We start from the raw sequence: 13290 nt of genomic DNA, 5'->3' as shown, positions 1-13290 counted from the left end.
TCCACAAAGGGAAGGAAAAGAAAAAAAAGAAAAAAGATCATACAAGAGATCAAAAATAAAAATGACCTTACCCTTTAAGAAAAAAAAAAAATGAAACCTAAAAGACAAGGGAATAATGCCTTTAAAAATTCAATAGATATGTAAAAAAGTTTTATCAAAAAATTTTTTTTTACGTTCTGTAAAAAATTTTACATCCAGCCAAGCAATCAAGTAAGTATAAGGGTAGAGAAAAGGCATTTGAGACGTACAAAGTCCCCCATAAATGCTTTCTCAGAAAGCCAACAGACAGCATGTTTTACTAAATGAGGAAGTACACCAAGAAAGAGGAAGAATGGGAATCAGGAAACAAGAGAAAGGTAAAGGGAATTCCCAGGATGACATCAGGGGAAATGTTAGGACCACAGCTGTGCAGCAGGCCGAGAAAGTCACCAAACCAGACTATAGCAGAAAGTCAAGGGTCTAGGGATGTTTGTATATGGGGGTGATATCGCCAAGAAAATACTAGAATGTATAAATTATCTGATAGATTATATCTTGTGGAAAATTGCATAGCAAGCATTTTACAGAACTTTTGTGCAGTTTGGGAAAACAGAATAGCCTCAATACTAAGCAAATGAAAAGAAAAAGTAATCATTAACTCCAGGAAAAACAAAAAGTTACAAAAGAATGGAATTATTTATAGTCAGTGCTTTACCCAATTTAGCAGTGAACATTATTTCAATAATGAAAATATAGAATATGAATTAAAAATTGAGTTGTAACTTAATGAAGAAAATGAGGAAAAGGGGGTATAGCTAAAATCTTTACCTATTATTATGGGAAGAAAATAGGTAATGTCAAAAACTGATGAGTTGACAGCAATATCAGCATCTTATTTATAAATGAGAAAGTAAACTACTGGGGAAATACCTGCAACAGTTTAATATTATTACCCCTGGGGAATATGACAAGGTTGGAGGAACAGGGTGAGGAGGAGGACAAGGGATTATTTTTTTCTTGTGGTAAACTTACCATCAGTGACTTCTTATTTTCTTGTAATATTTGCATAAAAATTAAAATGTTATTTTCAAAAAATATATATTCCTTACAATAGCTCAAAGGTTTATTTTATAATAAAACACTCAGCTCTATTGATTTGTTTTCTTTACCTTCCCAGTTCTTTGGGCCTCTACCAGGCCACAGAAGGATTCTAGAGAGCTACAAGTTTGTGTGTTTGTATTCATTTCAATAATAATTGAAAATGTATAAGCCTATTCTGGATCATCTGGATAACTGTCATCTTGGTGCCATCACTATTCTATTATGTGCACATCTAATCAACTTAGCTCCAAGTAGCACTACTTTTTTTTTTTAAGTTTTTATTTTAATTCCATTTCATTAACATAGAGTGTAATATTAGTTTCAGGTGTATGATATTGTCATTTAAAACTTCCATACAACACCCTTGCTCATCACAAGTGCACTCTTTAATCCTCATCACCTATGTGACCCAATCCCCCCATCACCCACATCTCCTTTGGTAACCATCAGTTTGTTCTCCATAGTTAAGAGTCTGTTTCTTGGTTTGCCTCTCCCTTTCTTTTTTTTTTTTTTCCACTGTGCCCATGTGTTTTGTTTCTTAAATTCCACCGATGAGTGAAATCATATACTGACTGACTTATTTAGCTCAGCATAACACTCTCTAGCTCCATCCATGTCATTGCAAATAGCTAGATTTCATTATTTTTTATGGCTGAGTAATATTCCATTCTTTTTTATTTTTTATTTTTTCTCAGATCTAGGGTTAGGGTTTTCTCAGATCTTAGGGTTAGGGTTATGGCCCAGGTGAGGGTATATAAGTAGCACTACTTTAATAATTGCAAGAAAATGAGGGGCGCCTGAGTGGCTCAGTTAGTTGAACATCTGACTCTTGATTTCGGCTCAGGTTACGATCCCAGGGTCATGGGATCAAGCCCTGCATCAGGCTCTGTGCTGAGTGTGGAGCTTGTGTAAGATGTCCCTCTCTCTTTCTCTCTCTGTCTATCTTTCTGCCCCTCTCCCCCTCTGGTGTGCTCTCTCAATATATACGAAAAGAAAGTAAATCTTTAAAAAGAAAGAGAAAATGAGAAACAGCTATTAGTGATATGTTAGAATCAAAGGAAGTCCAACTGAAATTATGGCAGTTAAGGTCAATGAAACTTATGTAATAATTTGAATGGACCAAGTGTTGAGGAAATTGAGTCATTTCTTCAGGCACATTGAGGAAGAGTGTCATGAACTCAATAGGACCAGCAGGCAGTACCATATTTGTGTTGCAAGTGGCAATTTGGGTTCAGCAAAAAACCATCTGCCACATAAAAGTAATATTTTCATTTGAATTGTACTTGTTCATCTCATAGGGTTCTTTAAATGATGTTTTTAAAATTGGTACCATATAATAATTATAAGCAGCAGATGTTTATATCTATTTTTATATTAGTACATACTGGTGCAAGTGATAATACAGTAACTTAGTTCAATCACGGTGAGTTCTTTTTTTTTCCTTTAAATTAATTTCACTTTTAAAAATTCTGTTAAAAAATACGTACATTACTTAAATTTGAGAAGCACTGACTTACTGTTTATACTCACTGAGACTTCTCACTGGGTCAGTTTAATGCAATCCAGTATGGTGTGCCGCCCAGTTCTAGGTCCTCACCAAGAACACGTTAATTTAGAAAGAGGTACTTTTTTTCTCCCACCCATTTTAATTTACCAACCTTATCATCAAATGATGCAGTAAACAGCTTATTGTCTTCATTATTGTAATTTCTTTATCCTGACCCCTATTTGTTTGGAACACTGATCTAATATATAACTTACGCCTCCTCCCCCGAACTCAGAGAAGGGGATGAGAAAATGTTTGGGGGCAGGATATTTTAGTTTTCCTTTACTAAGGTAACAATTTACCATGAACCTGATAGCATTGAAACAATACAGATTTATTATTTTATAGTTCTGGAGGTCAGGACTCCACAATGAATTTTACTAAGCTAAAATCAGGTGTCTGCAGAATTGCATTCCTTCTGGAAGATCTAGAGAACAATCCATTTCTTTGCCTTCCCCAGCTTCGAGAAGCTTCCCAAATCCCTTGGTTTGTGGCCCCACAGCACTATGACCTCTTTTGGTGTCTTTTTCTGACACTGACCCTCCTGCTTCTTTCTTTTGTTATAAGGACCCTTGTGATTACATTGGGCCCACCTAGATAATTCTGGATAATTCCCCCATCTCAAGATCCTTAATTTAATCACACCTGCAGGGGCGCCTGGGTGGCTCAGTCGGTTAAGCGGCCGAATTTGGCTCAGGTCATGATCTCACGGTCCATGAGTTCAAGCCCTGCATCGGGCTCTGTGCTGACAGCTCAGAGCCTGGAGCCTGTTTCAGATTCTGTGTCTCCCTCTCTCTGACCCTCCCCCATTCATGCTCTGTCTCTCTCTGTCTCAAAAATAAATAAACGTTAAAAAAAAAAATTAATCACACCTGCAAAGTCTCTTTCACCTTGCAAAGTAACAAATTCACAGAGTTTCTGGGATTAGGATGTGGACATCTTTCTGGTGGCACTATTCTGCATACCACGACAGGTGTCATTATGCCCACCCAGTCCCAGAACAGAAACTCTAATGGAGGAACACGTTCTCCAGAAACAGAAAATAAAGGGCATGGTTGTAAGTTAAGAGAAAGAGGCAGAAGGTTCTTTCTCTGAGGAGGGTTATGGAGCAAGTTGAAGACCTAAGAAGGGTGGAAAAACTTGGGAAAGCAGCAGTGGAAAAGTCTCCAACTCAAAAAGAAAAAGTGACTGCCTCCCCATAGGGCTTATCTAAAATAGATGTGAAGGCAGTGACGTCAGTAAGACGTGGGATGTGAGGCCACGCCAATTACTGTGTACGTGAAGACGCCACTAAACCCAGCTCCAGGACACCACTTCGATTTTTATTTCAAATTTTACAAACCAACCAATGACATCAGGATTTAAGGAGTTCTACCACCTCCTTTTTGTTATGCCATTGCCCCCCCCCCATGATTCCCATAAGAAATCTGACACTAATTAGACCAGCATAAGAAGGAAAAAAAAAAATAAGATGATTCATAGACCACACTGGAGATAAATCCAGAAATAAGAAAAACTGATCTCTGCCCGAAAGAACACGGGTGAAAAATCGCTCTAACAGAGGAGCATCTAGTGAAAGTTAAGTTTTTTTAAGGACAAAACACAGAGAGTTTGATAAGATATACCAGCTGCTTCTCTTTTCTCAAGACGTTTGCCCAGGAGACAGCTACTGAAACTTGGGTGTATTTCTCTCTTGCTGTGTCACACGCTGTTCCTTTCCCTCCCCACCCCCTCGCTGCTCTCCTGCTGTGCCTGTGGTGTGTGTGTGTGTGTGTGTGTGTGTGTGTGTGTGTGGTTTCTCTCTCCCTTGTAAGAACACAGCCGCCTGCCTGCCTGTCTCCTGCTGTCGGGGCTCCTCTCACTAGCTTTTTGCTGCCTTTTGCCTCTTCTCTTTCTGCTTAGCTCCTTGCCTTCTGGTAAGTGCGACAAACGCTCCCCCCAAGTCCTGTGAGAAGCTGGAGGGTGCGGTTTGTGGTGTTCAAAACTTGCAACTTTGAGACTGCCAGTGAACTGTGGAAGAACTTTGCATTGTTTTATTTATAATTGAAATGTGTTGCTCAGAAAGGGATGCGTGTGATAATTGGCTGGACTACCAATACAAGTGAAAAATTCTTAGAGGAGGAAAAAAAAAAAAGAAAACGAGGCAATAAAGTTTATTAAGAAGATAAAATTTAGAAATAATTTCTTGCTGTCAAGTTATTCATAGTGAAAGGGACAATTTAAAAGTAGCAGAGTTTCTTGAATTTGTTTTTTTTCCCCCCTTCTTGTTGATTTATCCTGAGGCTACTTTTAGGAATTGAGTTGTCTCGTGGTTTACAATGACTCAGTCAATTCTGTTTTAAAGTAGATGTGGGATATGAGTTTAAGGGATATCCATGGAATTAATATTAAAAACATCAATGACTGTGGCCTCTGAGGAATGAAGAATAAATCAAATACAACCAAACTTTTGCATTTAGACTAACCGTATTAAAACTCCTGTGAACAGTTTTAAATTCATTGCTTTGAAGTTGGGTTTACTTTAGATTTTATTTCATCCCAAGAAGCCTCCCTAACACGTTAAAACTCACATATGTATTTAAGCCAGTAAATGTTTACTGCTTTTAGTTTTGATTTAAAAAGGATTCTCTTCCCTTGATTTTCAAAGAAGTGCCAGATGCCACGGCTACTTTTAGAAGAGCTTAAAATAACTTCTGGCTGGACAGCGGGTGCTGTGTGTCTTTCTTGGAGTTTAGGGGAGGCAAGAGTTATATATAGATGAGTGTGCCCAACAAGTAGGGGTCAGGACACAAAAAATGCCGGTGATGGAAACAATAAGGCTGTTTACTGCATCATTTGATAATCAAGTTGGTGAATTAAAGTGCATACCAGAAAAAAGTATTTCTTTCGAAATTAAGGAGTACTTGATGAGGGCCATAAGTAGGTGACAATGACTGCAGGTTGAATTTTTCGTGCTTGTTGGTGCTCAAGCACTTGACCTGCCCTTCCCTGAGAACAAGAGGAGGAAGCTGTGCAAGGCATGGAACAGTATGCTTTTGTTTTTGCTCTCATCCCACCACCACAGCAGAACCTATGCCCTAGGAGGAGCCTGTCATATTTTTATGCTAAGAATTAGCAGCATCACCATTAAATACCATTGACAAATAAAATGCACCGTAACTTAAAGGCCTAAGTCAATTCCACTGTAACCTAGAAACGGTGATATCCAGAAACCCTGGAACTCTTGACTCAACTTGTACTTCAGCGCCTATTTCCAAACAGCCCCTATTATATGTCGATTATTTCCCAATAATATTGGGAACATTGCTATTTCCTAAAAATTATGAAGTTATCCTAGAGCTTCTTGACTGAGAGAAAAGATTTGCAATCTGGTTTTTTTTTTTCCTAAAAGAAAGCCTGTTTTTACATTGGAACAAAAAAGTGTTAATGGAAATTCAAGAAATTGTTATCATGACCATCACCATGGTTCCATATTGGTCTGTTGGTTAATTTATACCCGCCTTCATTCTCCATCTTATTCCAGAAATGAAGCTAGTTTGAACCTCAGAAAAAGTGTTTTCCTGATGGATAATTACGTGTTGCTCATCTGGGAAAAGGAAAATACCAGAAAAGCCAGAAAGTATTTCCTGTATGCAGTATAATAATTCATTTACATCAATGTACTCATATTTATCAACTCTTCACTTATGGGTTAAAACAGAGTTTAGGACTACAATTGTTATGAATGATTTTAGTAAGTTCAGTGGCTCTTGTATTAAATGTCTTAACTTTGAAAAAAAAATAACACCACTTTAAACATTTTTAATGTAGACATTCGTGTCGTTCCAATGACTGTAAGGCTGTATAGAATGTCAGAGAGAGGTAGCACAAATTGGCTTAAGCCACATGACAAATATAACCTGAAAAACAGTATCTTGAATTACTCCATTAGTGTCAATAATAGGAATTTCTTCTGGAACTTAAAGACCAAAACCAAAAATATGCTGGTAGTATGACCCACTTTGGAAAAATGGCTCCCCCCTGTTTCTACCTTAACTAACTGCAATATCAATGTCTTGTCAAAGTACATTCATTCTATGTTGGAAACTGTAATCAGTAGGTGCCCTTGTGGGGATACCCTTACATTTTACATGTAACTGTATTAACTACATAAAACCTGACTATGCTTACCACTAGATACTGCTCCCAGTATGGAGATGAATCAGTCTGTACAGCTCTCGGGGGAACCCCAATCAACACCTCCAGGGGACAATTCATTACCCACTCAAAATGGTCTGGAGAAGCAAGATGAGAAGGATTCCTCAACCCTACTCCAAGCACCAGAGGGGAAGGCAGGTATGCAGTCTGAACAGGGAGCTCATGATATCTCTGAGGAGCTGAGCCGACAACTGGAAGACATCATCAATACATATGGGTCTGCTACTGAAAAAGAGGGTCCCACCAAAGCAAAGGAGCCGCCTGAGAACACAGAACCACCCGACAATGAGGACGGGGACTGTGATGAGGCCACTGAAGAGATCGAGAGAGAACCCACAGCTTCTGGAGAGCCAGCCACAGCCAAAGAGCCTGTCAGTAATAAAGAGCAAAAATTGGAAAAGAAAATCCTGAAAGGATTAGGCAAGTAGTTGTGTTCTAATGCATGCATGACTTTTCTTTGAGGTATTCCTAATAAGGGCCACTTCCTCCAACCTTTACTAAAAGCCACATCTCATTTTTGGCTATTACTGTAATAGCTTCCTTCAGGGTCTCCTTAAACTTCCCTTGCTGTAATTGTGTTTAGCCACTTCCCCGCAAAAGAGCTAAAGCAAACTTTTCAACATGTTACTCACCTACCCTCTCTCTCCAATGGTTTCCCACTGCTCTTAGGGCAAAACCAAAATTCTTGACATGGTCTTTCAGGCCCTAATGGTCTAACCCTAACCAGTCTTCCCAGCTTTATCTCCCATCACTCTTGCCCACAACACCCCTTTTCTGAACTCTCTGCCCCTATCAGCACCACAATGAGTACTGCCTAATTGCTAATCATTCTGATCTTCTCTTTCCTTTGTTTGAACACCCCATGCGCTCCATCCCCCACAAAGCCCACATACATCCTATTTCCTCTATCTAGAAATCCTTACCCATTCAGCCCTTTGGGCACTTAACTTAGTATTTAGCTTACAATCCAAATGGCATTTTCTTAGCCCAATCCTACATAAGGTCTTCTTGTTTTCTATTTCGATTGTACCATGTATCTTTCCTTCCTAGCATTTAGCAGCATTTGAGAGTGTACATTTCCTTTTTGCCATTATGTGGTTAATGCATGTCTTCCCGGCTAGCTTTTTTCGATCAAGAACAGGGATTGTGTGTATATTCAGATGCCATTGGATGCCTAGCATCTAAGATAGTGGGTGGCGCATGCTAGGTACTCAGTAAATACTTGTTACAAGGAGGAATGAGTGAGTAAATGAATGAAAGAGAAATTGTTTAAAGCAAAGCTAGTGGAATCTGGATTTAAACAAAATATAAGTATAGAGATGGTTTGTACATGAAATGATCACCAATTAGATCACTTAGTACGTTCTATTACTACGTGAAATATTTTTTATTAACAAAACTCTTTAGAAATCAATCAATTATAGAATGTCAAACATTGCAGAAAACATGTTTACTCTCATTCGCTTATTGATTCAGCAAATATTTATGAATGCCTAGTCCTTATGAGGTACTGCGTTAGGTACACAAAGATAAATAAGTCATTATGGACCTTTGGTTAAGGAGCTGTAGGTATGGAGAGAAAAACAGACATTTAATCTAATTGTTATATAGAAGAAGTGCTAAGAACAGGCACAGGAAAGTTGTTGGGAGGGATTTTATACCAGAAATGGCTGTGAAAAAAGAACGAAAGGGTTCAGCTTTTAGCTACTGGTGGAAGCATGTTACTATACACAGGATAGCCCCCCTGCCTGTCTTCCTTGGTGAATTCCACTGTGACACCACAAACACCACCTCTTATATGGTACCTTCCCTCACATGCCCAGGTAGAGTTGGCATCACCTTTCTTAGTCCTCCACTCAATCTTCTGAAGCAATCATTTGTTTATATACCTGCTTCCCAAGGAAGGTAGAGAATCTATCAGGAGAAGCTGTAATGTCTTATTCATTTCTGGAAGATAACGTGGCAAAGTGAAAACTCATGGGCGCTGGAGTCAGTACGGGGTTCGGACTCCAATAACGAGCTATCGATAACCCCCCAAATATGCCTATGCATGGGATATGACTATGATGCTTTAAACCCACTGCTGGCAATGATATCAAGAAGGGCTAAAAGACACATTCAAATGGCGCACTTGGCTCACCCAGCATGAAGAATAAAATAACCCAAATAATACCTTGAAAATATCTACCCAGTTCCAAAGTGCAAGATTGGAATCCCTCAAGTGTTTTTGGATCTTTGGGAAAGAGAATAAAGTTGCTCTGCGTTCAAACACTGCTTTTCCTTATCTATCCAAGCCATCTCAGGAAAGTCCCTTTTGGATTAGTCCCTGTGTAACTTCCCATAAGACAACACAAAGTCACATCTCAGAGGTGAATGATTTCAAGTGTTCCTACCCAGGAAAGTTCTTTTGCTTTCTCACTCTAAAACAACTTCTATAGAGGAACGTGTCTGTGTTGTATTGAGAGGATATGAAGAAAATAGGAGTAAAGTTAAAGAAGACCAATTGTGGTTTCTTCTCTGTCTTCCAGGAGTTATTTCAAAATCCATATTAACCATTTAATTACCAAATAATCAAAACCATTTTAAAGAAAAAAATCCACAATTCTAATCCTCCCACTATCTACAAGTTCCCAGATTTCAACTGAGCATGTGGTCAGAACCAATGTTTGTGAAGCAGGGTGCCCACTCGTGTCCACTCTAACCGCATGTGTATAAACGCTGACCCTTCCATGCCATTCCCCTGAACACCATCAGTACGTTCTTCTAACCACTAGTGTTTCAACTACGTTATGATGTTAAAAAAAAATTTTTAGGCTAATTGAAATATGTAACCACCGATGTATTTTTTTTAAGTTTATTTTGAGAGAGTGAATAAAAGTGGGGAAGGGGCAGAGGGAGAGAGAGAGAGAGAGAGAGAGAGATCCCAAGCAGGCTCTGCGCTGTCAGCACAGAGCCCATTGAGGGGCTCCATTTCATGAACCGTGAGCTCATGACCTGAGCCCAAATCCAGAGTCTGATGCTCAACCAACTGAGCCACCCAAGTGCCCGTTGTAACCACCATTTTAAACATTATTTCAGCCATCTGCATGTAGCGTTAGTAGGCTTATTAGCTTTTTATCAATTAAATGGCTCTGTACTATCATCTACACCAGTGGTTCTTAAACTTCATTGTGCATTAGAATTGAATACTGAATTTATAAAAAATGCTATTCCTGAGCACAGAAATTCAGAATTTGTAGGAATGGAGTGGAACCAAAGCACCCTGGGTAATTTTGATACAAACAGATTGTGGAAACAATGATTCTGATGCTTTAGAAAGTGCTTCTTCTGCCCTCTTGGAGACAAAAAAAAAAAAAGTGAAGTGTTGACTATGGTCTTCATTAGAATCTATTTGGACTTCTATAGAATTTTAGTAACTCATTTGACCAGTACCTGAAAAGATATCCTTAGACTTTGCTTAGGTGCTTAATCGAAGATGACTCTTTAATTATTGCATGCTTCTCAGATAATATTTGTTTTGTTGGTATTTTGAGATGCTGAAATGTTCCGGCTCTCTAACCCAAATTTTTCCCATAGTATATATTTTGGGACATTTCAGATTTCAGTAAAGTTAAAGTTTCATTACTGCCAGAATTTTCTGACCTTTAATGTATACAACAATGAAAATGTCCAATAGTGATGGGCATAGTTTGCAACATTTCCTAGACTTATTGGACCAAAGAGACCCTTCTTTCCCAAACACTTTGAATATTTGGGAAATGTCTTGACAACCCAAGTATCTAGAACTTGTTTCTCCTTTAGAGACTGCATACCCCCTCACAAGCAACACACTATGCACCAAAGCAGTTGGGGAAACATTTTTAAATCTCCTTAGTTGGTAGAGTCACTTTCGCCTTGGCATTTGAACTGAAAGAAACAAGAACATATAAAACATTAGACAGAACCATGGCATGCCCTGTCAGCATCTAAGTCTTCCCCCTTGCCTCCCCCAGCCCATCCTCCAGACTCACAAGTGTCTTAATAATCACTTGTCTGCCAACAGGACGTGGGTTGCACAAGCATCACATAGTAATAAGCACAAAACAATGACAGAATATAATGTCCATTCTGATATTTAGGTAGATAACTGATTGAGTAGGAAAGCATAGGTTTGAAGTGTAAGCCTAGGAGGAAAACAAAGCTAATCCACAGGTCCAGTCTGAGCTCAGAATACATCTGGTCAACCCACTAATTTTACAGACAGCGAAATTGAAGCTTAGAGAGTTTAAGAGTCTGCAAAAGAGGTTACTCAACTAGTTGATGCGACTGTGAGATTAGTCACAAAGAAAGCAGGGGAGCAGAACTGAAGTCACTAATATTGCAGGACCGAAGATACATAAAAACTAAATGGGGTACTGGTTGAGGAGCATTTATTAGAGCTCAGTGAATGGGTTTCATCTTTAGTTACAGGTAGACTTTCAGTTCTATCATCTAAGGACCTTGACTAGGACAATGGATTCTGAAATGTCTCTAGAAAGTCATTTACTTACTCTTCCTTAGAATGAGCACTTTCCCAGAAGATGTGTTTCATCCATTTTAGCTTGACTTCTAGTTTCACTGTGAAAGAGGAATAAACTTGCCTTGATACAAATGGTAATTTATTTATTATTTTATTTATTTATTTATTTTTTTTTTTGGAAGAGATGGTAGGAGACCAGAGGAATTCAGGGGAAAGAGGAATCAGCAAAGAGTGAAAGGTTCATGAGTAGATTCACAGGAACGCTAGATCTCGGGCCAGATCCTAAAAGGAGAGAGGGGTTTAGAGAAGTGGGTAGAATAGGATAGAAAAATACAATTTGAGCAAAATGATTAGTATTCTCTTTTGATCAGAATTAGATGTATTCATTTTTTCCTGCTCTTTCTGGTATTTTTCTTTCATTATAAGGTTTTGTTTTGTTTTCCCTGGAGTAACCTCCTCATTATTAGACTCTTAAAGGTTTTTCCTTTTAAGAAAGTTTTCTTTATAGTTACAGCCAAGAAATCGCTAACAGTTTAAACATATCACCACCTGATCTAATAAGAGGTCCAGGTCCAGGGGCCCCTGGGTGGCTCAGTCATTTAAGCTTCTGACTCTTGATTTCGGCTCAGGTCATGATCTCATGGTTAGTGGGATCCAGCCCTGCGTTGGGCTCTGCACTGTCAGCTTGAGATTCTCTCTCTCCTGCTCTCTCTGCCCCTCCCCTACTCATGCTTGCTCACTCTGTCTCTCTCTCTTAAAATAAATAAACTTAAAAAGAAAGAAAGAAAGCAGTCCAGTTCCACTCCCCAACTGAATAAGAGGCCGAAGTTCCAAACACATACAACAAGGTGACTAAAAACACAAGAGATATGAAATGTTGGCCAAATAAAAACAATGTAACAAGAAAATACAGGGCAGGTAGTATTTTCAAAACTGGTAGGTCATTAAAACCAAGCACAACAAACAAAACCAGATTATGAGAGGAGATAATGAAGGATAAGAGAATCTTGATAAATTTTTAAAGTGGACAAAAATATTTTGGAAAGACAAATATACCATCCAAACATTGCTATTTTTGTTGTTATCTAAATTAAGCTAAAAATGGTTAAAACTACTCTAGTCATGGAATCAACAAATCCTAAGTGCTAAACTCAGAACCCATTTAGTCAACTTACTAATTTTATAGACAGGGAAATTTAGGCCCAGAGAGGTTAAGACTCTGTAAAAATGGTTACTCAACTTGTCAATGGCAGGGTGAGTTCTAGACCTTATCCTTAGTCCAGTGTGACTACATTATCCTTTTTATCTACATATGCAAATCTAATTTTCTTATAAGATATCTATTGATGCTCAGGAATCATTTGTACCATACTCACTATTTTTAAATTTTGTTAGGAGACAAAATTAACATTGAAATATGAATCTGGGGTCGGGGGGAGCACCTGGGTGGCTCAGTCAGTTAAGTGTCCGACTTTGGTTCAAGTCATGATCTCGCGGTCCAGAAGTTTGAGCCCCGTGTCAGGCTCTGTGCTGACAGCTGGGAGTCTGGAGACTGCCTCAGATTTTATGTCTCGCTCTCTCTTTGCCCCTCCCCCACTTGCCCTCTGTCTGTCTGTCTTTCTCTCTCAAAAATAAATAAACATTAAAAAAAAATACGAATCTGGGTCTAACACTGAAACAGAATATTCATGATCTTTTTCCAGCTTTAAGCTTCTGCCACAACACATGGAAATTAGGGAGGGGGGAGAAAGGCACATGTGTGTACCCAAGATGAAATTTTAGCCCCCAATTTCTAAAAGATAATTTTGGAAGAGAAAGAACAAGGTTTTAGACACTCATCAAATCTGCATGAATTTAGAGGGCGCCTGGGTGGCTCAGTCGGTTAAGCGTCTGATTCTTGGTTTCGGCTCGCGTCACCATCTCATGGTTCATGAGTTCAGGCTCCACATTGAGCCCTGTGCTGGCAGCA

General features: G+C 38.8%; 2 protein-coding genes across 3 annotated transcripts in view; one reads left to right on the top strand and one right to left on the bottom strand.

Moving 5' to 3' along the window:
- The window catches only part of HECA (hdc homolog, cell cycle regulator), a 232788-nt gene that overhangs the window by 90741 nt on the left and 128757 nt on the right, over positions 1-13290 (bottom strand). The window lies entirely within an intron of this gene.
- Positions 4399-13290, top strand: part of TXLNB (taxilin beta) — a 51275-nt gene continuing 42383 nt past the window's right edge. The window contains exon 1 of the mRNA XM_042987237.1: positions 4399-7243. Coding sequence (XP_042843171.1) covers positions 6817-7243 — 427 coding nt within the window. The 5' untranslated portion in view covers positions 4399-6816. The remainder of the gene's footprint in view (positions 7244-13290) is intronic.

This window comes from Panthera tigris, chromosome B2, assembly GCF_018350195.1.
Source record: "Panthera tigris isolate Pti1 chromosome B2, P.tigris_Pti1_mat1.1, whole genome shotgun sequence".
NCBI classification, from domain to species: Eukaryota; Metazoa; Chordata; class Mammalia; order Carnivora; family Felidae; genus Panthera; species Panthera tigris.
This window is presented reverse-complemented; position numbering and strand designations above follow the sequence as displayed.